Genomic DNA, 24,431 nt, shown 5'->3' with positions numbered 1-24,431 from the left:
TTGAGAACATTTTAAATTTCTATATAATATTAGCATATACTTATTACATAATTTATGTAATTTGGTTCTGTTGTCAATTTAGATTATTTACAATTTATCACTTTTATTTGTAAAGCTAAGACAAAATCCTTGTCAAAAAAGTTGTTAAACTTATACTGTATGTATATATTTATCTCATTTAAAATGAATATGGTTCATTGGTAAAAATCATTTTAATAAGTGGGCTTTCAATTGTTTAGTTCGTGATTAGAAACTAATTTTCTTCTCCCAGGGCATAAAACCAGCCAGTTTCAATAAAGTCACTGATCCTGAAGTAAAAGAAATCATTGAAGGATGTATTCGTCAAAACAAATCTGAAAGGTGGGTACAAATGTAGTGAAATGACATAACAGATGGATAAATTTTTCTCTTACCTTGCACTAGGTCATTTTCTGACCTTTGGAATCATGCTAGGTATGACTTTTGAGTGGAAGCCATATTGTCTAGAATGAAGTATATCAGTGCATCTTGTTTGCCATTTTCAACTTAGATATCATGTGCCAAAGTTTCCTTGAACATTTAGGTTGTGTTTATGTGTATTATGACAAGCTTTCATCACCTTGAGACATCAATTTAACAGTCAGGGGCCCCTTCCCCACCAGGCTAACTTGCTTCTAATAGTTGAGAGCTTCTGAAGTGTCACCTTCAGGTAAGTACTTAAATGTTTTATACGATAGTCTAAAAAAAACTTAACCATCAACTCACCAGATGTTTCTTATTTGACCGTATGTTCTTGTATTATAATGTTAAAGCTGATAGGACTATTTTTGTTCAGGGAATAGTATTCTCGATTTATTTGTATCACAATTTCTGTTTGTTTGTTTGTTTGTTTATTTTATGGACAACTCTCTTTAGTTTTAGCTTATATTTCTCTTTCATTTGAGCTTTGGACAGTTGCTGACTTAAATTGAAAAGTTATTCTTTTGATTTTTACCTCTTTATTAATTGTGATTAATAAAGGTGACAAGTCCTTTATAGAAAATTATTTCTACTGTCTCCTATTTTTATTAATTTTCTGTTTAAGTTTCATGTTAATACATGAAGCCACTAAGGGAAAGCCTGTTTAATTATAGTTTTATTACAGAATATTCTTAGTGTTTCTACCAATAAATATCTAGGTATATCTAAGTATATATTTGTTTTAATTATTGTAAAATATATAGAATGTAAGATTTACCATTTTAGTTGTTTTTCTGTGTGCAATTCAGTGGCATTAAGTACATTCACGTTGTAGAACTGTCACTATTTATTTATAGAACTTTTTCATCATCCCAAACAGAAACTCTGTACCCGTTAAATAATAACTACCCATTCCCTCTTTCCATCAAATCCCCCGTATCTATGAATTTGCTTATTCTTTGTACCTCATATAAATAGAATCATACAATACTTCTCCTTTCATGTCTGGCTTAAACACTTAGCATAGTGTTTTCAAGGTTGATCCATGTAGCGTGTATCATAATTTTTTAAAGCTGAATAATATTACACACACACACACACCACAGTTTGTTTATTCGTTCATCTGTTGATAGACACAGGTTATTTCTTCCTTTTGTCTATTGTGAATAATGCTGCATAAACATTGGTTTAAAAATATCTGCTTGAATCCCTGATTTCCATTCTTTTTGGTATATACCTAGGAGTAGAATTACTTAATCATACTGTAATAATATGTTTAATTTTTTGAAGAACCGTCAAACTTTTTCCACAGTGGCTGCACCATTTTGCATTCCCTCCAGTATTATAGGAATATTGCAATTTCTCAATGTCCTCACCAACACTTATTTTCTTTTTCTTGATAGTAGTCATCCTAATGGGTATGAAGTGGTATCTCATTATAGTTTTGATTTGCATTTCTCTAATGACTAATGATGTTGAGTATATTTTCTTATGCTTATTGTCCATTTTCATACCTTTGGAGAAATGTCTATTCAAGTTCTTTGCCCTTTTTTAAATTGGGTTGTTTATTTTGGTTGTTTTTGAGTTGCAGTTTAGGCATGCTTTTTGTTAAGCAGGGCTAAAAATACTATTTTGAAGCAGCCATTTTAGTTTGGATTCTGATTGTTGATTATACAGTATTTTAATTATGATCTATTACCAAAAAACACTGGAATATTCAAAAGGATTCATGGCATATTAGTTTATGGGAAGGAGCCCAGGCTTCAATGTGAGACTAAGATCCAAATCTGAACACTCTTGGCCATTGTGATCTTGATCATGTACTTAACTATTCCTCAAAACAGGTATTATTTTGATGATTAAAAAGACAAAGCATATAAAATACTTTACAATAATAAATATTTAATGATGGTATCTTCTGATGCTATTGCTATAATTATTCCTTAGTAAAATACTTAGCAAAATTTTCATTGAGAGGCAGAGGGTTTAATGTAGTTGTGCCTTCTTAAACACATCTCAGCTTAACCTTAAAACTAATTAGTCTGAGCAAGATTATTCTTTTTATAATACTGTCTTAGTTAAGTATTTGTCTCTTGATCACTAAAAATGTAGAAGGTTGAAAATCCTTAACTTACAGGATACCATGTTGTCAATATGCTTTATCTGTTTTAAATAGCACAGAAGGGGCTTTCTACATAGACATTATGGGATACATCAATTTTAGCTCTCCCGGCCTGTAACACAGATAGATTAGATATTATATATCTGTTTTATAAGTTTATCAAAGGAAGGGAAATTAACTGTCCCAACTTATAAAAGGATCTTTTGAACCCTAAGCTTTTTTCTCTTCAGAAGTAGTTTAGCCCTCATATTAGGCTAGTCTTGTATCCATTGTATGTATATTTCAGCTTAAAACACTAGACATAAATAAGAAAACCATGGGACTTTGCTGAACTAAATTATAAATTAGCTTCACCCATGGCATTCTCTAAAGAGTGAAGTACACTAATTAGATTATTGTGAATGGCGTCTCCAAGTTCTGTTTATAACATTTGTAAAAGAGTTTGAATTTCTAATTTACTTTAGAGTTTATATATCTGGAAGAGTTTTTCATTTTCTTTGCCAAGAATCTGTTGTTTGAGTCTTAGTAACTTAAGCCAGTGGTTTAGGGAAACTACTCAATCCTCAAAACATGTACTGCAGTACTTCTCCAACTCTCTTTAGGCGTACTTTTAGGTATGTTAAACTTCAGTATCAAGATGTGTCTAGTAATAGTCTTTAAATAAGGTCACTACAAATATGTGTTTGTTGGAATATTTTTTGCATACTTGGTAATAACATGTTGGATATAAGATGTGGTTTTTATGACAAGACAGATTAATGGATTAATTAATAGAAAATTTAAAATAAGATTGTTACTTTGGTACAATAATTTTTACTAATTAGGGGTCCTTTATCTTGCTTATGATTGGAAGAATGGATAATGAGATATGTATTTTGTTTATTAGGTTGTCTATCAGGAACCTACTAAACCACGCATTTTTTGCTGAGGATACAGGACTGAGGGTGGAGTTAGCAGAAGAAGATGATTGCTCAAATTCATCCCTGGCGTTAAGACTCTGGGTTGAAGACCCTAAAAAATTGAAAGGCAAGCACAAAGACAATGAAGCTATTGAATTTAGTTTTAATTTAGAAACAGATACACCTGAAGAAGTAGCTTATGAAATGGTAAGTGAATCCTATAGCTATTTCCCCTGCCCCTTATAATATCAGGGTCGATTCTCTTTCTCATTGTTTTCTTCTCGTTTTCTCCTTTTATTTATTTAAATCGATACTTTATAATGAGAGGTGTCTATACAGCAGAGCATATTAAATTTGTATGTACAGTATAAAGACTGATAAAATAGCTTTGTTAAGAAATAGAATGCTACTGGTACTTTAGAAGCCACCTGTGTGCCCCTCCCAAGTTGTATTCCCCACCCTTATTACCATAGGCAATATCTATTCTGACTTCCGTGTTACTCATTTCTTTACTTTTCATTATAGTTTGCCTAAGTAATATATTGTTTTGTTTTGGAAGCCTGAGTGGCAAGTACATACCCTGCTGGTTACTTGAAGTTACTCTTAGGTGAAGATGCCCAGGAGAAGATGATCGGAACAGTCTTTCAGTCACAGTGTGGCTTCAGCTTCCTTAAGAGTTTACAAGAACTGCTTCTGGGGAAGTCAGTGGGTGAGGTCACGCATGAGTCCAGGGAAATAAACACAAGGCTCACCACAGTCAGGGCACTGGTGGGGCTGTTGTGTGGACCAGAAATGAGTTATCTGATAACAAAACGGTTTGACAGAGGGAGTAGGCCCCTCTGACTTCTCTACTTCTAATCTCCCCATGGCCCTCAGCCTCCTCAAGAGTAGATGACAGCAGATAACCTCTCTGGGGAGGAATGCATATTCATACCCAATCCAGGCTGCTGCAGTGCTTGGAGGGAGGGCGTGCAGGTGCTTTGCAGCACATGGTCAAGGTTAGTCAATAACTACAGATACTGTGAGGCAGGCTCACTTGGGCATTCTTTCCTCAGTTTAAAAAGAAGGATGGGACAATGACAGCGAGGATCTTGGAGATAAGAGCCTTTAACATATCTGCCTTTCTAGTCACATTGTTCTAATCTGGAATTGGACATCTGGTGCATAACTATCATCCTGGTATTTTCCTTTACTGTCTTCATAGACTTCTCTGCCTCTCTCCTATATTGGACTTCATGTTTTCTAAATCTCATATCTTTCTCTTTTTTGGCTTAGTGGCATACTTCCTCTTCTGGCTTCCTAAGAAAGGGTACATGGGAGGTAAATTCTTTGAGACTTGCATATATGAAACTCGCTTTATACAGTCTCACATTTAATTGATTATTTGGCTGACTAAGGCATTTTAGTTTGGCAGTTTAAAAAAATTAGAGACATCGCTCCATGCTTTTCTAGCTTTCAGTATTGATAAAGAGAAGAGCAGAGTTGTTTTGTTTTCTCAGTCTTTTGCACGTGATCCATTTTTTTCTTTTCTGAAGGTTCATAATATCTTCTCCTTCTCAGTATTCTAAAATTTCATAGTGAAGTGTCTTGATTTGAGTCTATTTTTACTTACTGTATTGGATACTCAGTGGACCCTTCCAGTTTGTTAACTCATACCCTTTAGTTTCTAGATTTTTTGACATATTTTATTGATGATTTCTTCCTCTTTGTTTTCTGTTTCTGGAACTGCTATTATTTGGATGTTGGACCCCTTGGACAGTTTTTCCAGCAGTGTAATCTTTTCTATTTTCCATCTTTTTGTCTTTTTAGTTTCCTTTCTGGCAGATATTATCAACTTTATCTTCTAACCCTTCCATTGACTTTTTTCATTTCTGCTATCATGTTTTTAATTTCAAGAGTTCCTGTAAATTTTTTGGTATGTTCCTTTTTTAGAGTAAATACCTTGTTCTTTATTTTGTGGATGCAGTAACATTAGTAAAGAGAGTGTTTTGACATTTTTTACTCCCTGCATAGTCCCTTTTCTCCTAGTTGCTGTTTATTCTTTGTTGGTTTTGCTCCATCTTTTTTTCTGAGGCTTTTCTCATATTTCTGGTAATTCTTGGCTGACTGTCTATGATTAATAGTGGGGGACTTATTAGTTTTCTATTGCTGTGTGACAAATACCATAGACTTAGTGATTTAAAACAATACCCATTTATTATCTGTAGGTCATAAGTACTGGTGAGCTTCACTGGATTTTCTGCTTAAGGTCTCTAGGCTGAAATCAAGATGTTGGTGGGGTAGCAGTACTTATACCAGACAAAATAGACTTTACAACAAAGGCTATAACAAGAGACAAAGGAGGACTCAGTTATTCCACTTCTGAATATTTATCTGAAGAAAACTAAAACACTACTTTGAAGGGACATAAATCCAAATGTTCATTGCAGCATTATTTACAGTAGACAAGATATAGAGGCATCCTGGGTGTCCATGAATGGACGAACGGATAAAGAAAGGTGGTACATATATACAATGGAATATTACTCAGCCAAAAAACAGAGAAAGAAATCTTGCCATCTGCAACCACACAGATGCACCTAGAGAGTATTGTGCTGAGTAGAGTAAGTCAGACAGAGAAAGACAAATGTCACATGGAATCTAGAGAACAGGATAAACAATAAAAACAAGCTCATAAATACAGAGAGCTTTTCGATGGCTGTCAGATAGGAGGTGGGTGATGGGTGAAGACGAGAGGGGATCAAGAAGTATAAATTGGTAGTTACAAAATGATCATGGGGATATAGAGTATAGCATGGGGGATATAGTCAGTAGTATTGTAATAACTATGTACGGTGTCAGATGGGTACTGGATTTATCAGGGTGATCACTTCATAAGTTACATAAATGTTTAATCATTGCATTGTTTACCTGAAACTAACATAATATTGTATGTCAACTATAATTGAAAAAAAAGTATATATATGTGTATATATGTGTGTGTGTGTGTGTGTGTGTGTGTGTGTGTGTGTGTGTGTGTGTTAAAGATGTTGGTGGCCTGGGCTCTTATCTGGAGGTTGTAGGGGAAAATCTGCTTTCAGGCCCATCCAGGTTGTTAGCAGAACAGAAGGTAATTCCATGCAATTGTAAGATGAAGGTCCCCATTTCCTTAATGGCTGGTCCTCAGTCTTTTCATGTGCCTCTACTCCATCTTCAAAGTCAGCAATGGCATGTTGAATCACTAGCTGGTAAAAGGCTCACCCAGATAATCTCTCTACCTTAAGGTCAACTGTGCATATCACGGTGATATTTCATCATATTCAAAGGTTTGAAGATTAGGATGGAACATTTTTCAAGGGTCATAATTTTACCTGCCACAAGGATTAATAAGCTGACTGGATGTTATGATTGCTTGTGTTGGAATTGTTAACTTTGGCCTCTACTGTAGGGTATCTGGGTGATGCCATTAATTAGGGAATCTCTGACATCAATATTTATAGATCTTTCTCCTTGGATTGATCACAGAGAAGTATCTTTCAGTGTCCTTCCTGGAGGGTAAGGATGTGGTTACTGGTATTCTGGTAGTCAAGTGGGGAAGAGGGCTAGAGTTCCTGTATGTGGCAGTCAGCATGCATTTGATAATTTTTTCTTGTTTTCTACCTGGTAGCCATACCCTAAACCATGCCTAGTGTTCCACAGTCCAGAGGTCCTTTCTTTTACCCTCTCCAGAGAACTGAACTCCAGTCTTCTTGGGTAGGGAAGAAGCAGTCACCCAAAGGTGTGGAATGGAAGGTGGGGTACAGGGACCTAAATCACTGACTGCTTCTCAAAACCCTTTTACCTAGTCTTCCTTATTTTAGTCATCTCTTTTGACTTTACCCAGTTCTGTCAATACATGGTACTGCCAGTTCCTTATGAGTATTCTTCAGCATAAATGGGATTGATTCTCAGCTTTCCCTAATCACCTTTTTCAGGTCTGCTAGGTCCGAAATTCTCTAATTACTTATCTGTTTGTTTTCCTTGTTCGAAAGAGTCCAAAATATTGTTGGTGTTGTCTTTCTCTTATTCTTCTTGTTCTTGTATGTTTATAATTTAAAACTTCATTTACTGTGGGGTTTTCTGAGCTTTGAAATGGAGTGAAATTAAATATGTGGATTCCATCCAACATTTTAATAATCTTCCAACTACCATGAAATGTTCCCAAGCCTGCAGATCCCCAATACATGCTTTAAAACAGAGGTCCCAAATCCCCAGGGCATGGACCAGTACCTGTCCATAACCTTTTAGGAACCAGGCTGCACAGCAAGAGGTGAGCGGCAGGCTGGAAGCCTCAGCTCCACCTCAGATCATCAGGCATTAGAATCTCATAGGAGTACCGGTCTCAGGTACCGAAAAGGTTAGAAACTGCTGCTTTAAAAAGCAGATTGTAGGGCCGAGAATGATAAACCATGGCACCTCCTTAAGTCTTGTTCTGTGCTATTCACTCCTGTTCCTCTCAGACAACAAGTTCGCAAGCCCCAACTTCTTTTCTGTCACACTTCTAATGTCCAATAAGCTTTGCTCTGAGCATACTTCCCTCTGCCTAGAGTATTAATCTCTAAACTTCATCTATACCTTCCTTAATAGCCTGTAAGTCTTTTTTTTAACTTCCTCTGTGACACCTTTTCTACTTCCTTCAGAGAGGCATGTGCTCCTTTGGGGCTTTTGCAGCAGCTCATTTCTGCCTATTATTTCATTTTAAGTTAAATTGGTATCCATCCCTCACCACCAGATTGTGTGCTCATATGGGACAAAGGACCAACTTAGTTGCCTTATGTCTCTGGAGCTCATTACTGGGCACATTGTAGGCAGACATGTAGTGTTGCCGAATGAGGAAACCTTTTTAATCTTTCAGAAAACCTAATGGCAGTCATAAATGACCTTTAATAAGGCTACCTGTACTGAAAAATCTAGTCATTTGTTTTGTTTAAAGCCAGAATGATTTCAACAATGATAATAGTATTGTTTTTCTCATGCTGATTAAAGGCTCTGAAATTTAAGAAAGAACATAGAGACTGTTATTTAATAACATTTGGAATTTGTAGGCACAAAATAACTCCACTAATTTTTTAAAAAAGGGTTAAAATCTTAAATGTTAAAGGTGTAGTCTGCTTATTATGTTTTTGTAGGTCAGATCAGGATTCTTCCATGAAAGTGATTCCAAAGCTGTTGCTAAATCCATCAGAGACCGGGTGACCCTGATAAAGAAAACAAGAGAGAAGAAGCCAGCCAGCTGTTTGGAAGAACGCAGGGATTCGCAGTGCAAGTCTGTGGTCAATGTTCTCTCTCAACATCAAAATACAACTTTGCCCCCTGCTCAGCACACTGGGGCTGAATGTGAAGAAACTGAAGTCGATCAACATGTTCGACAACAGCTTCTACAAAAAAAACCCACAGCAGCACTGCTCCTCTGTTATAGGTAACACAGTTATAATTTATAAAAACAAACAAATGTGTAATTGTATTTCCTTATATTTAAATAGTACTTTTGTAATTTTCAAAGCATTCTGTTACCTATCATTTCATCAATCCTTTTACAAAATCACTAAAATAGACAAGCTAGCTAGTTTTATTTTAAAATTTAAAACTGTTTTTGTTGTGAGTTGCCTAAGGTACTAGTTGCATAGGGTTATAATTTTTTTAAACCATTTTTAAAGTTGTAACATAAATCTTTAATAAAGAACATTTGAAACTAAAGATATAATTTATTCTCCAAGAAGGAATTTTCTAGACTTTAAGACCCTTTGTATTTTAGACTCAAGTATAAAATTATCATAGTTCCTCTAATTTTTCTCTAGGACACAGTATTTTCATAGTAATAACTAATCGTTCTGTAAAGACAGTATTATTCTCTAGCCAGGTTCTAGGAGAATGAGAATGAGAATATGACACTTAGATTTTACTGAAATCCTAATGGCAACTATAGATTAGTTAGGGATATACATGAAAAGGCCAGAAAATTGAATTATGTGATTCTTTGTTTTTAGGTTTGCTTTACTAAGAAAATTTTAGTTATACTACATTGTCAGCACAGAGAGTTTACATGAGGGTTTTTGATGCATTCTGCAATGTAAATATTTTATTTGAAGATGTTTTAGGTTGTCAGAATAAAAAAGATTAAACACCATTTCCTATGCCATTTGGACCTTGTGCTTTGAGTTTTCACTTTTTATTTGTTGCTTATTTTTTTGTCATAGGTGATAATTTGTCCGAGGCAGGAGCTGGACCAGTTATACAGTCAGATACAAGTCAGCCCAGTATAGCCTATTCCTCAGACCACGTGATGGGCTCTCAAATGGTTTCTAACATCCCACAGGCCGAAATAAATGCTCCAGGGAAAATTTATCCATCCCAACAGCTAACAGGACATTACCAACAGGTTTCAGGGGTGAGGTGTACTGTTATATTTTTAAATATATAATCAATGTATTTACTGTAATTTGTTAATACAGTAATATATTAAGAATTTACTGGGAGAACTTATCTTTAATCCATTTCCCCCTTCTTATTTAACAGTTGCAGAAACAGACAAAGCTTACTCAGCCCCAGATTTTGCCTTTGGTTCAAGGTCAGTCCACTGTTTTGCCTATACATGTCCTTGGACTTCCAGTTGTCTCACAACCCCAGGTTTCCCCATTAACTGTCCAGAAGGTCTCACAGATAAAGGTAAGATACATTTTAGAGGTTATATATTCAGTTAAGCATATTTAATGCTGCCTAGATTTTATGACAGCACAGGCTATCTTTTATGAATTCGTCATAGTTGTATAAAAGTCCCTGAAAACTTAAAGTTGTTTATGCTTTCCTTGACCTAAGACATTCTTCTTGAGGATGTGCCTAAACTAACATTGTATAACTAGAATCTTGAGACACTTCTTGTATAATTGGAAAAGAAACTGAGAACTCTGTATATGGATAAAAAAAATTTATGTAAGACTTAGATCTTTTTCTCTGGTAATGATGCTTTCTTCTTTGAATTGAACTTTTCCAGGCTGGTTCGAATGTGGAAGGATGTCTTTTACAGTTAATTAGAAATAGTGTTTCATAGCCTCTTAAAATTTTTAGCACTTTTATCTAAATTCTTGACTTTTTAAAATTAAAATTATTGTGGTGACATTGGTTAATAAAATCAAATAGTTTTCAAGGGTACAAGTCAATAATACGTCATATGTATATTGTATTGTGTTTACCACCCAAAGTCAAATTTCCTTCTGCCACCAAATATTTGACCCCCTTTACCTCTATCTACTTTCCCTCTCCCCACCCTTCCCTCTGGTAACCACTAATCCACTGTCCTTGTCCATGAGTCTCTTGTTTGTTTGTCATGTTTGTTTGTTACTTTTTAGTTTTATATCACACATATGAGTGAAATCATGTGGTTCTCAACTTTTTCTGTCTGACTCATGTTGCTTATTAGCATAGTAATCTCAAGATCCATCCATGTTGTTGCAAATGGAAATATTTCATCTTTTCTTGTGGCTGGGTACTGTTCCATCATATATATGTACCACATCGTCTTTATCCAATCATTATTGATGGACACATCGGTTGTTTCCATGTCTTGGCTACTGTGAACAATACTGCTATGAACTTTGGGGTGCATATATCTTTGCAGATAAATGTTTTCAAGTTTTTTGGGGTAAATACTTAAAAAAGGGATTTCTGAAACTTTTTTGGTTCATGTTTATATCTGTAGGAAAAATAAGTGATTTTGTCTTTTAGACTCTCAAAGTCAGTGTTACTCATCTTTGACAATGAGTAAAACAGTCTTTGTGAGAGTTCGTATATCAAGACTATATCCTGGTTCTTTAGGTTATGGACTGTGGACATGTGGTTGGGCTTTTCTTTGCCATCACTCAATTTTCTTTCTTCATCCCCACCACCCCCTGCATATGCCTTCACACTTCAGGAATGAGATAGTCCGAGCATCAAGCATTCTCTGTCTATGATTTAGTTAGCAGCTGGCGCATTTGTTTCTTATAAGAGATTGGTATATAGTCTGTCACAGTTCATTAACAAACTTTTGATTGAGACTAACATATCTGGGGATATAAACAAAATATCATCCTTGCCCTCAAGGAGCTCACATTCTTGTAGAAGAAAGCATATATGTACTTGACAAATGCCTGATGCATTTAAAATCTGCTGGGGGTAGATTTAACTGATATAGTTAACAGTGCCTGGTATTTGGCTAGTGTTTGTAGGTGATATGCTACATATATGTTGTTTGATTTGTCTCAAAGACTATAATGCAAAGTGTGTAAAGTGGATGCTTAAATTAACTTAGGATTAACCACATAAGTATATACAGGTATATGAATTTTTTATTTTTTATTTTCATTTTTTGATGAGATTTTGATTGGTATTACATTGAATCTCTGGATCAAATTGGAAAGGACCTTGATAATATTGATTTTTACTATCCATGAACATGGAACATCTCTCCATTTATTTAGTTCTTTGATTTTTTAAATAATCTTTTATTTTTCAATTGCACTTGACATACAATATTATATTAGTTTCAAGTGTACAACATAGTGATTAGACATTTATATAACATATGATCATCCTGATAAAATCTAGTATCCATCTGAAACCATACATAATTATTACAGTATTACTGACTATATTCCTTATGCTATATTTTACATCCCCATGACTAGTTTGTAACCACAAGTTTATATTTCTTAACCCCTTTCCCCTTTTTACTTACCCTCCCCCAACCTCCCTGGGACACTCTTTATCTGTCCTTAAATTCTAAATGATAGCTTTATTCGGTAGAGTAATCTTGGTTGTAGGACCTTTTAATAATATTGAATATTTCTTGACAATCCCTTCTGGCCTGCAAAGTTTGTGTTGCGAAATCATCTGACAGTCTTATGAGAGCTTCCTTGCAGGTAACTAACTGCTTTTGCTGCTTTTAAGATTCTCTCTTTTGTCTTTAACCTTTTGCATTTTAATTATGACCTCTCTTGTTGTGGGCTTCTTTGGGTTCCTCTTGTTTGGGATTCTCTGCACTTCCTGGGCTTGTATATCTATGTCCTTCACTAGGTTAGAGAAGTTTTCCATCATTATTTCTTCAAATATGTTTTCAATTCCTTGCTCGCTCTCTCTTCTGCTTGTACTCCTACAGTGCAATCATTGGAATGCTTGATGTCGTGCCAGAGGCCCCATAAATTATCCTCAGTTTTTTGGATTCTTTTTTCTTGTTGCTGTTCTGATTGGTTATTTTCTGCTACCTTCTCTTCCAAATCATGATTTGGTCCTCTGCTTCATCTAACCTAATGTATTATTTATTTCCGTTATTGTATTCTTCATTTCTGACAGGTTCTTTTTTATATTATCTATCTCCATTTTTATGTTTCCTGTCTCTTTGTTGAAGTTCTCACTGAGATCCTTGAGCATTTTTATAACCAGTGTTTTGAATTCAGCATCTGGTAGATGGTTTTGTTTAGTTCTCTTTTCTGGAGCTTTGTTCTGTTCTTTCATATGGGACATGTTTCCTTGTCTCCCCATTTCAACTTTCTCCCCATTTTTGTTTCTATGTATTGAGTAGAGCTGCTATGTCTTCTGGTTTTAGTAGAGTAGACTTATGTAGTAGGTTTCTGTGGGGTCTAGTGGCACAGTTTCCTTGGTCACCTGAGCCAGGTGCTCCAGGTGTGTCTCCTGTATGGGTTGTTTGTGACCTCCTGTTGTATTTGAGCCTTGGTTGCTGTTTGCACATCACTGGGAGGGATTGACTCTTGGGATGATTGGTCATGAGGACTGGCCGTGAGTACAACAGAAGAACTGTTGTACAGGGGCTGACCCTATAAAGCAGGATTCACTTTATCAGGGCTGTGGTACCTGCCTAGACTGCCCTTTATGCGTTTTGTTTGTGGAGGTGGTTGGGTGGTGTTCTGGTATGGTCTGAAGCTGACCCCTGGGTGTGGTGGTTCTTGGGCTTCTTGGGAGTGACTGTGTTGCAGGTCAAGGTCATCCACTGCCTGTACTCTGCCAGGGCCACTTGGTATGAACTACAAAGTGATCTGCAGATGCTTCTCAATTGTACTGGGCTTGGAGGTGCCTTGGAGAGGCTAAGCTGCAAACCGAGGCTGGCTGCTGCTAGTGCTGAGCTTGGGGCTGCTTAGCAAGAGGTACAAGGCACACCGAGGCCAGATGCTGCTTGCTTGGGGTGTGTGAACCTTTAAGAGATTTTAGGAAAGTTCCCAGCATGAGTCAAGACAGGCCATTTGTATGGAAAAGCCACTGGAAGTACCAGGTATGTGTATTATAAAATGTTTTTTTAAAATTTAAAAATATGTTTTAAAAATTATTATAAAGTATTATTTACCTATTTAAAAATAAATCCCATAAAATTATAAAGTAGACAGTGAAAAATCACCTGCTATCTCTCCAGCTAGAAATAACTTATTTACATTTTGGGGGTAGAGCCTCTAGATTTGTCTTTCTCTGTATACATATATAATGTTGTATACCACAGTCATCACATACATACTATTTTGTAGCTTGCTTTTTTCAGCTAATATATAGGAACCACCTAAGGAAGAATTTTGACATTTGGGGTCTTTTTATGAGTGTAATGTATCAAGTTCTAAGAATTATTGTAGCCAACCTGTATTTATTCAGCCAACTTTCTCCTTTCCTCTTGAGAGAGCTTCTATGTTCATTTTAGCTTCTATATTGAAATCCTTTTGAGCCTCTTTTTAGAATTTCTACTGTGTGGAGTATAAAGATGTCAGATTTAGTTACTCTGCGTCTCCGCCAGGGTTTGAATGAGGGATGTGGCAATTGCAATAAATGAGAAGCCATGAGCAGTATGTTGCTGGGACTGGTCTCAGCCTCTTATTCAATTAGCATTTACTCATGGTATTAGGGTTTTTATAGGATTAATGCTATACTATACCCAGCATCCTTTTGATTACTTGCTGAAAATTTTAGAATATAGCATTATTTTATCTCTCATTCTGTATAGGGCAATCCTATTAAAATAGGCATGGTGTATGCATTTATAATTTGAATTTTCCTTGTGCCAGAATCAAGAACTGCAGCTGACCTTTGGAACAGATGGACAAACTTCAGCTCAACTTATGACTTTAGACTTGTCAGTCTTTTCTGTAGTTTCTTCTCAGATATTGCCTGTTTCACAAATGACTTCCCGGCATCCAACAGTTGGTCTTTAACTTGAGCCTGGCCCTAGAAATGGAAATCAGGCATTAACCAAATCACCAGATGCCCATCAGACTTCTAGATTCTTACTGGTTAAGCACCCTCAAGCTTTGTGAAATCATTCCTCTGCTCAATATGTGAGCAATGCACAGAATACTGTTGGTACAGCACAGTTCCCTTCTAGTTCCATTGAGGGCCATTCAGGGGCCCATCAGCCTTCACAAAAGATACACTCTGCATCCCAGCTATACCCAGTGGTGCATCAAGAGTCTATAACTCCAGGTTCTTCAGTGCCACAAAGCCAGTCTATACACTTGAAGAAACCTTGTTTCCGTGCCTCTTTTCAGCAGCAGCCATTAATTTTACAACCTCAGATAATGGCATCACCACAGAAAAATGCTTAGCAGGTTGTGTTCTGTGAGAGTCTGAAGTTCATGCCAGATGGCAGCAGCCAAAGAGTGGTATTGAAAGTTTGATTCAGCCCCTGAATCAGCCATCTTATTCTGTTCAACACACTTATCTAGGACTCCCATATTTCCCATTTATGGCTCCTGAGCAGCTACCCTTTGTGATACATCCCCAGGAACAAGGTTCTTACCCATCACAGCCAACTTGTCCAATCCAGGCTCCAGCACAGCCTGTGTATTCACTGTCAGCCCTCAAGAATTCTCTTTACACTGTACATCCACTGGGATCACAGCCAATTTATTCTATGCAGACTTCTTACCCAGTCCCACCCATGGTGCAGCCCTCTTATTTGACCCCAGCCCATGGGCAGCCTGTTTACCCAGTGCAACTTCCCATTCAGTCACCTATTCCAGACCAGCTATCTCATGTGATCCAAGCAGCTTATCCCGTGGTATCCATGGAATAGCCTGCTTAACCAGGCACTACCTCTTGAGCATGCCCCTTATTCAAGCAAACTGTTTATACCATCCAGACAACTGAATATGCAACCTTCATAACCCGGCAAGTATACACAGTAAACCCTCCTAATAGCGAGAAAGTACATACTACAAACTCTACAGATCAGAAGTTATACTCCTACCACCTTATGTAATACAGACATCTGAACAGCAAGCCTATTTAACACAACACGAAGGTAGTAATTTTTTTAATATAGGAGCAAAAGACATTTAACGTCAACAATAGCTACACAGACATGTTCTACTGAGACTTTATTTGATGTACAGCATTCAGAAGCTTCATCCCAAGCAGATGTCAGTTTTGGATACCAGCAGCTAAAAGCCCAGAGGGCCATGGAAGGACAACTTCAACACCCTGTGCAGATGTCCTTCATTCAACAGGCCTGCTTACAGATCCAGATCCAGCCCCCACAGTTCTCTGCAAAGCTATCCAAATCACATGTAACACCAAGCAAGGTTTCTCACCTAACTTTCATTGAATATCAGCAGATGACTCATTTATCTCATAGATAAACATAAAATAGCCATCAGTTGTTTATTCAGGAAGTTCACATAAATCAACAGTAGTATATGTATAGCCAACATTCTGCCTTCCAGCAGCAGGTACCTCATTCACAGGCAACTAAACAAATTCAGCCATTACCAGATATTCCAAAGGCCATTACAAATATGGTCCAGATTATACTTCCTTTATAAGCACAGTTGCAACCAGTGGCAGTAGAATCCCAATATGTCTTCAGAGCAGCCTCAAGTTCTTCAGGAATTAGACAGCAGTCAGATTTTTCTGCAGAAAAACCTAGCACAGCATCAGCCAGCATGTATTCAGCAGCATTCTGCTGTCCAGCCACAGTGGCAGCCATCTATCTTCTAGCTTAGCACTTGTTTTTTGGTTATCGAAAACACGATTGCAATAGCAGACTCTCTATCAAAGCTCTGGGATAGCCCTTCCAAATCAGCCATCTTGTTCTGTTCATCTGTCAACACTTTCAGTATAGGTTTCCACTGCCTTTCAGAGCATTTCTGTGTTACAGACACAACAGCATTTACAAAGCCAAGAAATTCCAAAGGTAAATTTTCCTGGGTAAAAATTGTAGATGATTGTGATTTTCCTGTAATGTTCAGCGGTAAGGGAGATAGTGAGCTATAGTAGAAATGGCATTGAACTGGGAGTCATAGTCCCTGTTTCTGGCTCATTTCCTTACTCACTAGGTAGCCTTGATTCAAGTCTCTTTAGAGTTTCCTTATGTGTAAAGTGAAAGGATTAGACCAGATGATAAAAATATTTAAATACCTACTTGGGATATGTCAGTGAATAAGAAAACAAAAATGCGTTCTGTCACTGAGTTTTGTTGCCTAATAGGTAGGAGATTGTCAATAACCATAACAAAAAGTATATTATATAATATGGTACAAAGAGATTAGGGGAAATATAAAGCCAGGTAAGGAAAGTTGGTTGGTTGCAATTTTCAATAAGGTGATAATCAGGGTAGGCCTCATTGAGAAGGTGACATTCAAATAAACACTTGAAGGTGGTGTGGGAGTCTGCAGTGTACATTCCAGGTAGAGGGAATAACCAGTGCAAAAGCCCTGAGGGAGGAGTGTGTCTGGCATGTTTGAAGAATAGCAAGAGGGCCAGTATAGTTGTTAGTCCTAAAATGTTAGGAGCCTATCTTATTGTTCTGCATTTATAATAATGCATTCTCCTTTATGAGATGATAGTAATGATCACTACTGAGTAATTTCTAGGTGCCAAATACTATTCTCTAACATAGCAATTCCCAACCTTTTTGGCACCAGGACCTAGTTTTGTGAAAGACAGTTTTTCCACGGACCAGGAGTGGGGGATGTTTTTGGAATGATTCAAGCATATTACATTTATTGTGTACTTTATTTCTATTGTTATTACATTGTAATATATAATGAATAATTAATGATTTACCATAATGCATAATCATTGGGAGCCCTGAGCTTGTTTTCTTTCAACTAGACAGTCCCATCTGGGAGCGATGGGCGACAGTGACACCCGAAGTGTATTGCTTATGTCCAGTCTGCTCTGTAATCTCATTTGGTTGCTGTCACTGCAGAAAACCCTGCTTCACGAAGATGAAATGTTGGAAATGGAAGCAGGCTTTTTGGTGCTTTTGTAGCAATCTCAGGATATTCTGCTTTGACTTTAATCCGGAACGTATGGAGATTTGAAGTTGCCTCAAACACACTTTTAAGGCCACCATCATTTGCGATCTCAAGGAGTTGATCCTCTTCTTCCATGTACAAAGTTGATTCACCTGATTTATTCAGAAATGGGTTTTTGATCCATTCCTTCTCAGTTTGGAGGCCTTTTGTGTTCAGGAAGTAATGCTCAAATTCTTTTGAAAGCTGAGATATATGATCATGTACCATCTTGGAGGAAGAAGACCCTGGCCCAGTCTCTTTCAAAATCCCTGCTAATATTTGAAACATTTCAAAAATTCCAATATTCACTCCTCCACCCCCATAATTCCAGTTTGGCTTTGAATGTAGCCATTTTATCTTCCAACTTGAACACAGTTGTCATTCTCCCCTGAAGTGACAGATTGAGTTGGTTAAGCAGGTTGAATATGTCACACAAGTAAGCAAGTTTTGTGACCCCGTCTGTGTAACTGAGATGTGCCGCCACTGGTGACTGTTTTTCTAAAAGAAATCTCTGGGGTGGCTCTCAACGCAGAAACTCTGGACAGCAGTCTACCTTTAGAAAGCTATCTAACTTCTGTGTATGAGAAGATGTGTGTACTCTGTGTCTATCTCACAGAGCTGTGTGAACAAATGTGAGTTAAGGGCTTGAACTTTAATGTGGTTGATCATTTTAATCACATCCTGCAAAATGTTAAGTTCCGGTGACGTTTTTCGGCTAGACAGCATTTCTCTATGGATGACACAGTGCGTAGACTCACATTCAGAAGTGACCTCTTTGACCCTAGTAGTGAAACCAGAAAGATTACAGGAAGATACTAGAAACTAGAACGTCCTGGCAGCCGTCTGTCCGTGCATATACCAACACAAAATGACCAATTCAGTTTTCGTAATATGTAATCATTTGGAGACTTCAATAGTTCTGCAGCTGTGGTGTTGGTTGGCAACAAAAGTGCACATAACATATCCTCATGTGCATTCTCCTGAAAAACATGAGCACAAAAACAAGCATTGTTGTCTTTTCAACATCGGTAGATTCATCAACAAGTATTGCAACCACAGTGACATTAATCCTTTCTAACAATTGTGCCTCAATATCCTCTGCTATTTCATCAATTCGTCTAGTTATGGTGCTAGCCAAAAGAGGAATACGTGCCACCTTTTGAGCTGCAGCCTCTCCTAAAAATTCACAACTATGTCCTTAGTAGCAGGCAGGATCAGCTCTTCACCAATAGTAAAGGGCTTCTTGGCTTTGGCAATGTGGTTAACCACTAAGAATGTCGCTCTCAGGCAGACACATTTGATGAAGTGGTGGCCTTAAATAATTGCTTCTGTTCTTCGTGTTCACTTTTTTTTCCCTTTGGAAAAACTCCAGAGCCTTGTCTTTTGATGCAAGGTGCTTGGTCTCCATGTGGTTAAGCAGTTTTGAAGGTTTCATGGCTTCATTGGATAGCCAGTCACCACAGATTATACAAAGCAGGCTTGGAGAATGTGAATCACCTGTTGCAATGAACCCATAATTTAAGTAGGATTCTTGGTATTTTGTTTTAAATGCAGCTTTCATTTTGTTGGCAGTCTTAGAGTCTTCTGCTGTCTCATCATTGGGTCTTTCCCCCTTTTCAAAGAAGCTCTTCAGTCACGTTTGGTTTTTACTCATTTTGGCTAGGGTTAGCTTGTGCGCTTACCAAAACTGTGACAGACAAATGCGCAGTGAAGGAAAGGGGCGCAGATGGAACTGGTAAAGAAAATAATGTGTGGACCACATGTAGACTAAAATAAGTATTGGATTCTGACTTAAAGCCTGCTACTAGTGGCAGCTGTACGATTGAAGATATCAACTCACTTGCTACTTTAAAGCCTACTACCAGATGCACCTATCACTTGCCACTCACTGATAGGGTTTTGATATGAGTTTGCAAGCAATTGACTTATTATGATCTCTGTGCAGTCAAACCTCTCTGCTAATGGTAATTTGTATTTGCAGCCACTACCCAGCACTAACATCACTGCCTCAGCTCCACCTCAGATCATCAGGCATTATATTCTCATAAGGAGAATATATTCTCATTATATTCTCTCTTATATTCTCATTATATTCTCATGTAACTTAGATTCCTTGCATGCCCAGTTGACAATGGGGATTGTGCTTCTATGAGAATCTAATGCCTGATGATCTGAGGTGGAGCTGAGGTGGTGAAACTAGCTCTGCAAATACAGATGAAGCTTCACTTGCTTGCCTGCTGCTCACCTGCTGTGCAGCCTGGTTCCTAACAGGTCACGGATGGTATTGGTCTGTGGCCTAAGGGTTGGGGACCCCTGCTCTAACAGCTTGACATGTACTATCCTCACAGCAACCCTATGAATAATAGCTGTCATTATCCCTATTTTACAGGTAAGGAAACTGAGGTATAGAGAGGTTAAATAACTTTCCTGGTGTTAATACAGGAGGGTCAGGATTTGAACCTGGATTACTGGCTGCAGCAACCGTGCCCTTAATCATTACACCATCCAGCTTCTTTGTAAAACAGCTATCCTCCCTGTCAGAATTGGAAAAAAAGGGCATGATGACTTTAGTGAGATTTATTTAACTATAGGAATTGAATTAATTAAAGGAAGGATCTAAGAATCCAGTTTATTCTTTTTTCTCTCTTCTGTTCTGCTTTAGGTATCTCTAAAGTCCCTGAATTTATTGAGTTTGGCTAATAAAATGCTTTCAGGTTCTTAGATAAAAGATATGCTATACTGTAAGAGTTTTCTGATGATATATTACTGTTCTGAACAATTATGTCAAGTATTGTGTGTTTAATAAAATTTCCTCTTTATCAAGAGCATAAATTATAATGAATACTGATGTGTGCATGCTGACTCCTAACAGAAATGATCAAGAATTAATAAAGATCTTTGCAGTTGAATTTTCTTCAGAAAAAGCATGCTATTCCAAGATGTATTTCTTTATAATAAAGTTCTTCACAAAGTATTTTGATTTGGAATGTTCATTTCTGTGGGCATGTATTGTATACTTTCCTTACCTAATTCAAAAAATTTCCCCAACATTGTATTGAGAAAAATTTCAAAGGTACAGAAAAGTTGAAAAACTTGTGGAGAGATTACCCGTATACCTACCAATTAGATTCTACAGTTAACTTTTGCTGTTTTTGCTCCATCCATTCCTTTCTGCATTTATCAGTCCATCTTGTTTTTCTAGTACATTTCAAAATTAAAATTACTTACATCAGTATACTTCATACATAAATACTTCAGCATGCATATCATTGAATAGATCTCAGTATTTATTTATTTTTTTAGTTTACATTTATGTGCAGTAAAATGCACAGATAATTCAGTGAGTTTTGACACTTAGACCTGTATAACCGAAACCATTATCAAAATATAGAGCAGATGTTGGCAGACCTTTTCTGTAAAGGTCTAGATAGTAACTATTTTAGATTTCGTGGGTTATAGAGTCTCTGTTGCAATGACCCAACTCTGCTATTGCATGCATTATAACAGCTATAAACAATATGTAAAAGAACAGGCCTGGCTGTGTTCCAGCATAACTTTATTCATAAAAACAGGCAATGTGCCAGTTTTGGCCTGCAGGCTATAGCTTCCCCACTTGATATAGAATACTGCCATTACTGCAGAAAGTTTCTTTATGCCCCTTCCCAGTCAGTGCCTGCCACATCCCCCGAGTCGACCACCGTTGATTTTTTTCACCATAGATTAGCTTTACCTGTTCTAGACCTTCATATAAATGAAACATACAATATGTGCTCTTGTGTAAGGCTTTTCTCAACATGTTTTTGAGATTGATCGATGTTGTGTTATCAGTAGTTTTTTTTTTTAATGGCAGAGTAACATTCCAGTGTATGAATTTACCGTATTTGTTTATTCATTTTACTATTCATGAACACCTGAGTGGTTTCTAATTTTTGGTTATTATGAGTGAAGCTGCTATGAACATTCTTGTATAAGTATTCTTGTTAACATATGTTTTCATTTCTCCTGGATAATACCTAGGAGCTACAGAGTCGTAAGATAGGTGTTTAATTTTTTAAGAAATTACCAGTTTTCCAAATTGGCTGCACCATTTTACACTAAAACCAGCAATAAATGAGAGTTCCTTATCCCCACCAACATTAATTTGAGCTATTCTGGCAGCTGTGTATCTCATTGTAGTTAATTTACATTTTCTTGATGACTGATATGGAATACCTTTTCATGTATTTATTGGCCTTTGTATATCTTTCTTTGCGAAGTATCTGTTCAAGGCATTTGCCCATTTTATTTTGCTTGTTTGCCTTGTTATTATTGACATATAGTTCTTAATATATTCTGGATGATACTAGCCCTTTGTCAGATAACATGCTTTATAAATCATGTATCAAATATTCTCCAATCTGTGGATTGCCCATTCATTTTTGTAATGATTTCATTTGATGAGACAGAGTAATTAACCTTGATGAAGTCTAATTCATCAAAATTTTCTATTGTGGTTATTACTTTTTGTGGCTTCAAAAACCTTTGCCTACACCCATGCTACAAAGATACTCACCTGTTTTTTGGTTTTAGGTTTATGTCAGGTCTGTAGTCCATCTTGAATTTTTATGAATGGTGTGAAGAAGAGAATCAAGGTGGTTGTTTTTTTAAAACCCATTTGAGCTCCATTTGTTTGAAAAGGTTTCCTTTTCCCAATGGATTGTTTCTGGTCTGTTGCAATGATATATTTGTCTATCCATGAGTCAGTACCACAATGTTTTGATTACTGTATCTTTATATAGTACGTCTTGAGGTTAGGTAGTACAAATCTTTCTTCTTTGTTTTGCGTTTTCGAGATTTCTTTGACCATTCTTTGTCCTTTGCATTGTCATATAAATCTTAGAATTGGACAATTACTATTTTAAAATGTCTGGTAGAGTTTTAATAGGGATTGTGTGAAATCTGTAGATTAATTTCGGGAGAAATGATAGTAAGAATATTAACTCTTCCAACCCAGGAACATGGCTTATCTCTTTATTAATTTATGTCTTTTAATTTTTCAGCAATATTTTGTAGTATGGTGGTATTGACACATCTTTTTTGATTTTTGTGTGGGGACACATCTTTTGGTAAACTTATTCCTGAATATTTTGTTTTGACAACACTATAAATAGAATTGCTTTTTAAATTGCATTTTCCAATTGTTTGCTGTTGTATATAAAATAAAATTGTTTTTTACGTATAGTTCTTGTATTCTGTAACTTAGCAAAGTTTCATTTATTAGTTTTTGTTATTTTTTGATTACTTGGGATTTTTAATGTAAATAATCATATAACCTGAAAATATGAATAAGACAGAATTATTTATTCCTTTCTAGTATTTATTCTTTTTATTTTTGTCTTATTGCCTTGGTCACAACCTTCAGTACAGTGTTAAATAGTAAAGAAGATAGTGGACGTTTTGTCTTGTTTTTGATACCAAGGAGAAAGTGTTCACTTAATATTTCTCCATTCAGTTTGCTGTTAGCTGCAGGATTTTCTAGATGCCCTTTATCAGATGAGGGATTTCCCTTTATTCCTAATTTGCTAAGAATATTTTATTTTGAGTGGATATTGAATTTTGTCAAATGATTTCTCTGCATCTATTGAAATGGTGATGTGATGACATGACTAATATGGCTAGATTTACATATACCATTTATTATTTTTTTCTTGTTTGTGTGTTTTCCTCCTGCGCCAGCTGCCTTTTAGAATCCAATTTCAATTTTTCTGTTGTCTTTTTAGCAATACAAAAAGTTTTAATAGTTTCTATCCAAAGTTATTTATCTAAGCAAAGTTTTTTTAAAGTTATAATTCGTGCACCATGAAATTCACCCTTTTAAAGTATACAACTCAGTGATTTTTTTGTATATTTACAAGTTATGCAACCATCACCGCTAATTCGAGAACGTTTTTATCACCCTAAAAAGAAATTCCGTATCTGTCAGCAGTCATTCTTCATTCTTGACCCCTTCCTCCTTCATTCCCTGGCTTTCACTTTTCTACTTTCTATTTATTTGCCTGTTTAGGCATTTTACATAAATGGAATCATACAATATATGGCCTTTTATGTCTGGCTTCTTTTACTTATGATAATGTTACAAGGTATATCCATGTTATAGTAGCATGTATCAGTGCTTTATTTCTTATTGCCAAATAGTATTCCATTATATAGATTATATTACATTTTGTATGCCCATTCATCAGTTGATGGAAATTTGGATCATTTCTACTTTTTGTTGTTATAAATAATGCTGCTGTGAACATTTGTATACAAGTTTTTTGTGTGCGCATTCATTTCTGTGGCTTTATACCCAGAAGCGAAATCCTGGGTTGTATGGTAACTCTTATGTTTAACTTTTTGAGGAATTGCCAAATTTTCTAAAGCAGCTGTACCATTTTATGTTCCCACCAGTAAGGTGTAAGGGTTTCAGTTTCTCCACATCCTTATTGATACTTGTTATTTGTCGTTCTGATTGTAGCATCCTAGTTGTGTGAACTTGTATCTTATTGTGATTTTGTTTTGCATTTCCCTGAAGGCTAATGATATTGAGTATCTTTTCATATGCTTGTAGGCCCTTTATGTATCTTCTTTTCTCTTCTTAGGGGAAATAGGTATTCAAATCATTTACCCTTTTTCAATTTTTTTCGTTCTTTTTATTGTTGAATTATA

General features: G+C 36.4%; 1 protein-coding gene across 1 annotated transcript in view; it reads left to right on the top strand.

Moving 5' to 3' along the window:
• Positions 1-24,431, top strand: part of WNK3 (WNK lysine deficient protein kinase 3) — a 147,585-nt gene that overhangs the window by 53,081 nt on the left and 70,073 nt on the right. Inside the window, 6 exon segments of the mRNA XM_036227332.1 lie at positions 272-360; positions 3,447-3,666; positions 8,607-8,867; positions 8,869-8,896; positions 9,675-9,865; positions 9,994-10,143. Of these exon segments, the coding sequence (XP_036083225.1) occupies positions 272-360; positions 3,447-3,666; positions 8,607-8,867; positions 8,869-8,896; positions 9,675-9,865; positions 9,994-10,143 (939 nt within the window).

Source organism: Rousettus aegyptiacus, unplaced genomic scaffold (assembly GCF_014176215.1).
Source record: "Rousettus aegyptiacus isolate mRouAeg1 unplaced genomic scaffold, mRouAeg1.p scaffold_m13_p_9, whole genome shotgun sequence".
In the NCBI taxonomy this organism is placed as follows: Eukaryota; Metazoa; Chordata; class Mammalia; order Chiroptera; family Pteropodidae; genus Rousettus; species Rousettus aegyptiacus.
Note: the sequence above shows the minus strand (reverse complement) of the source record. Positions and strands in the feature narration are given on the sequence as shown.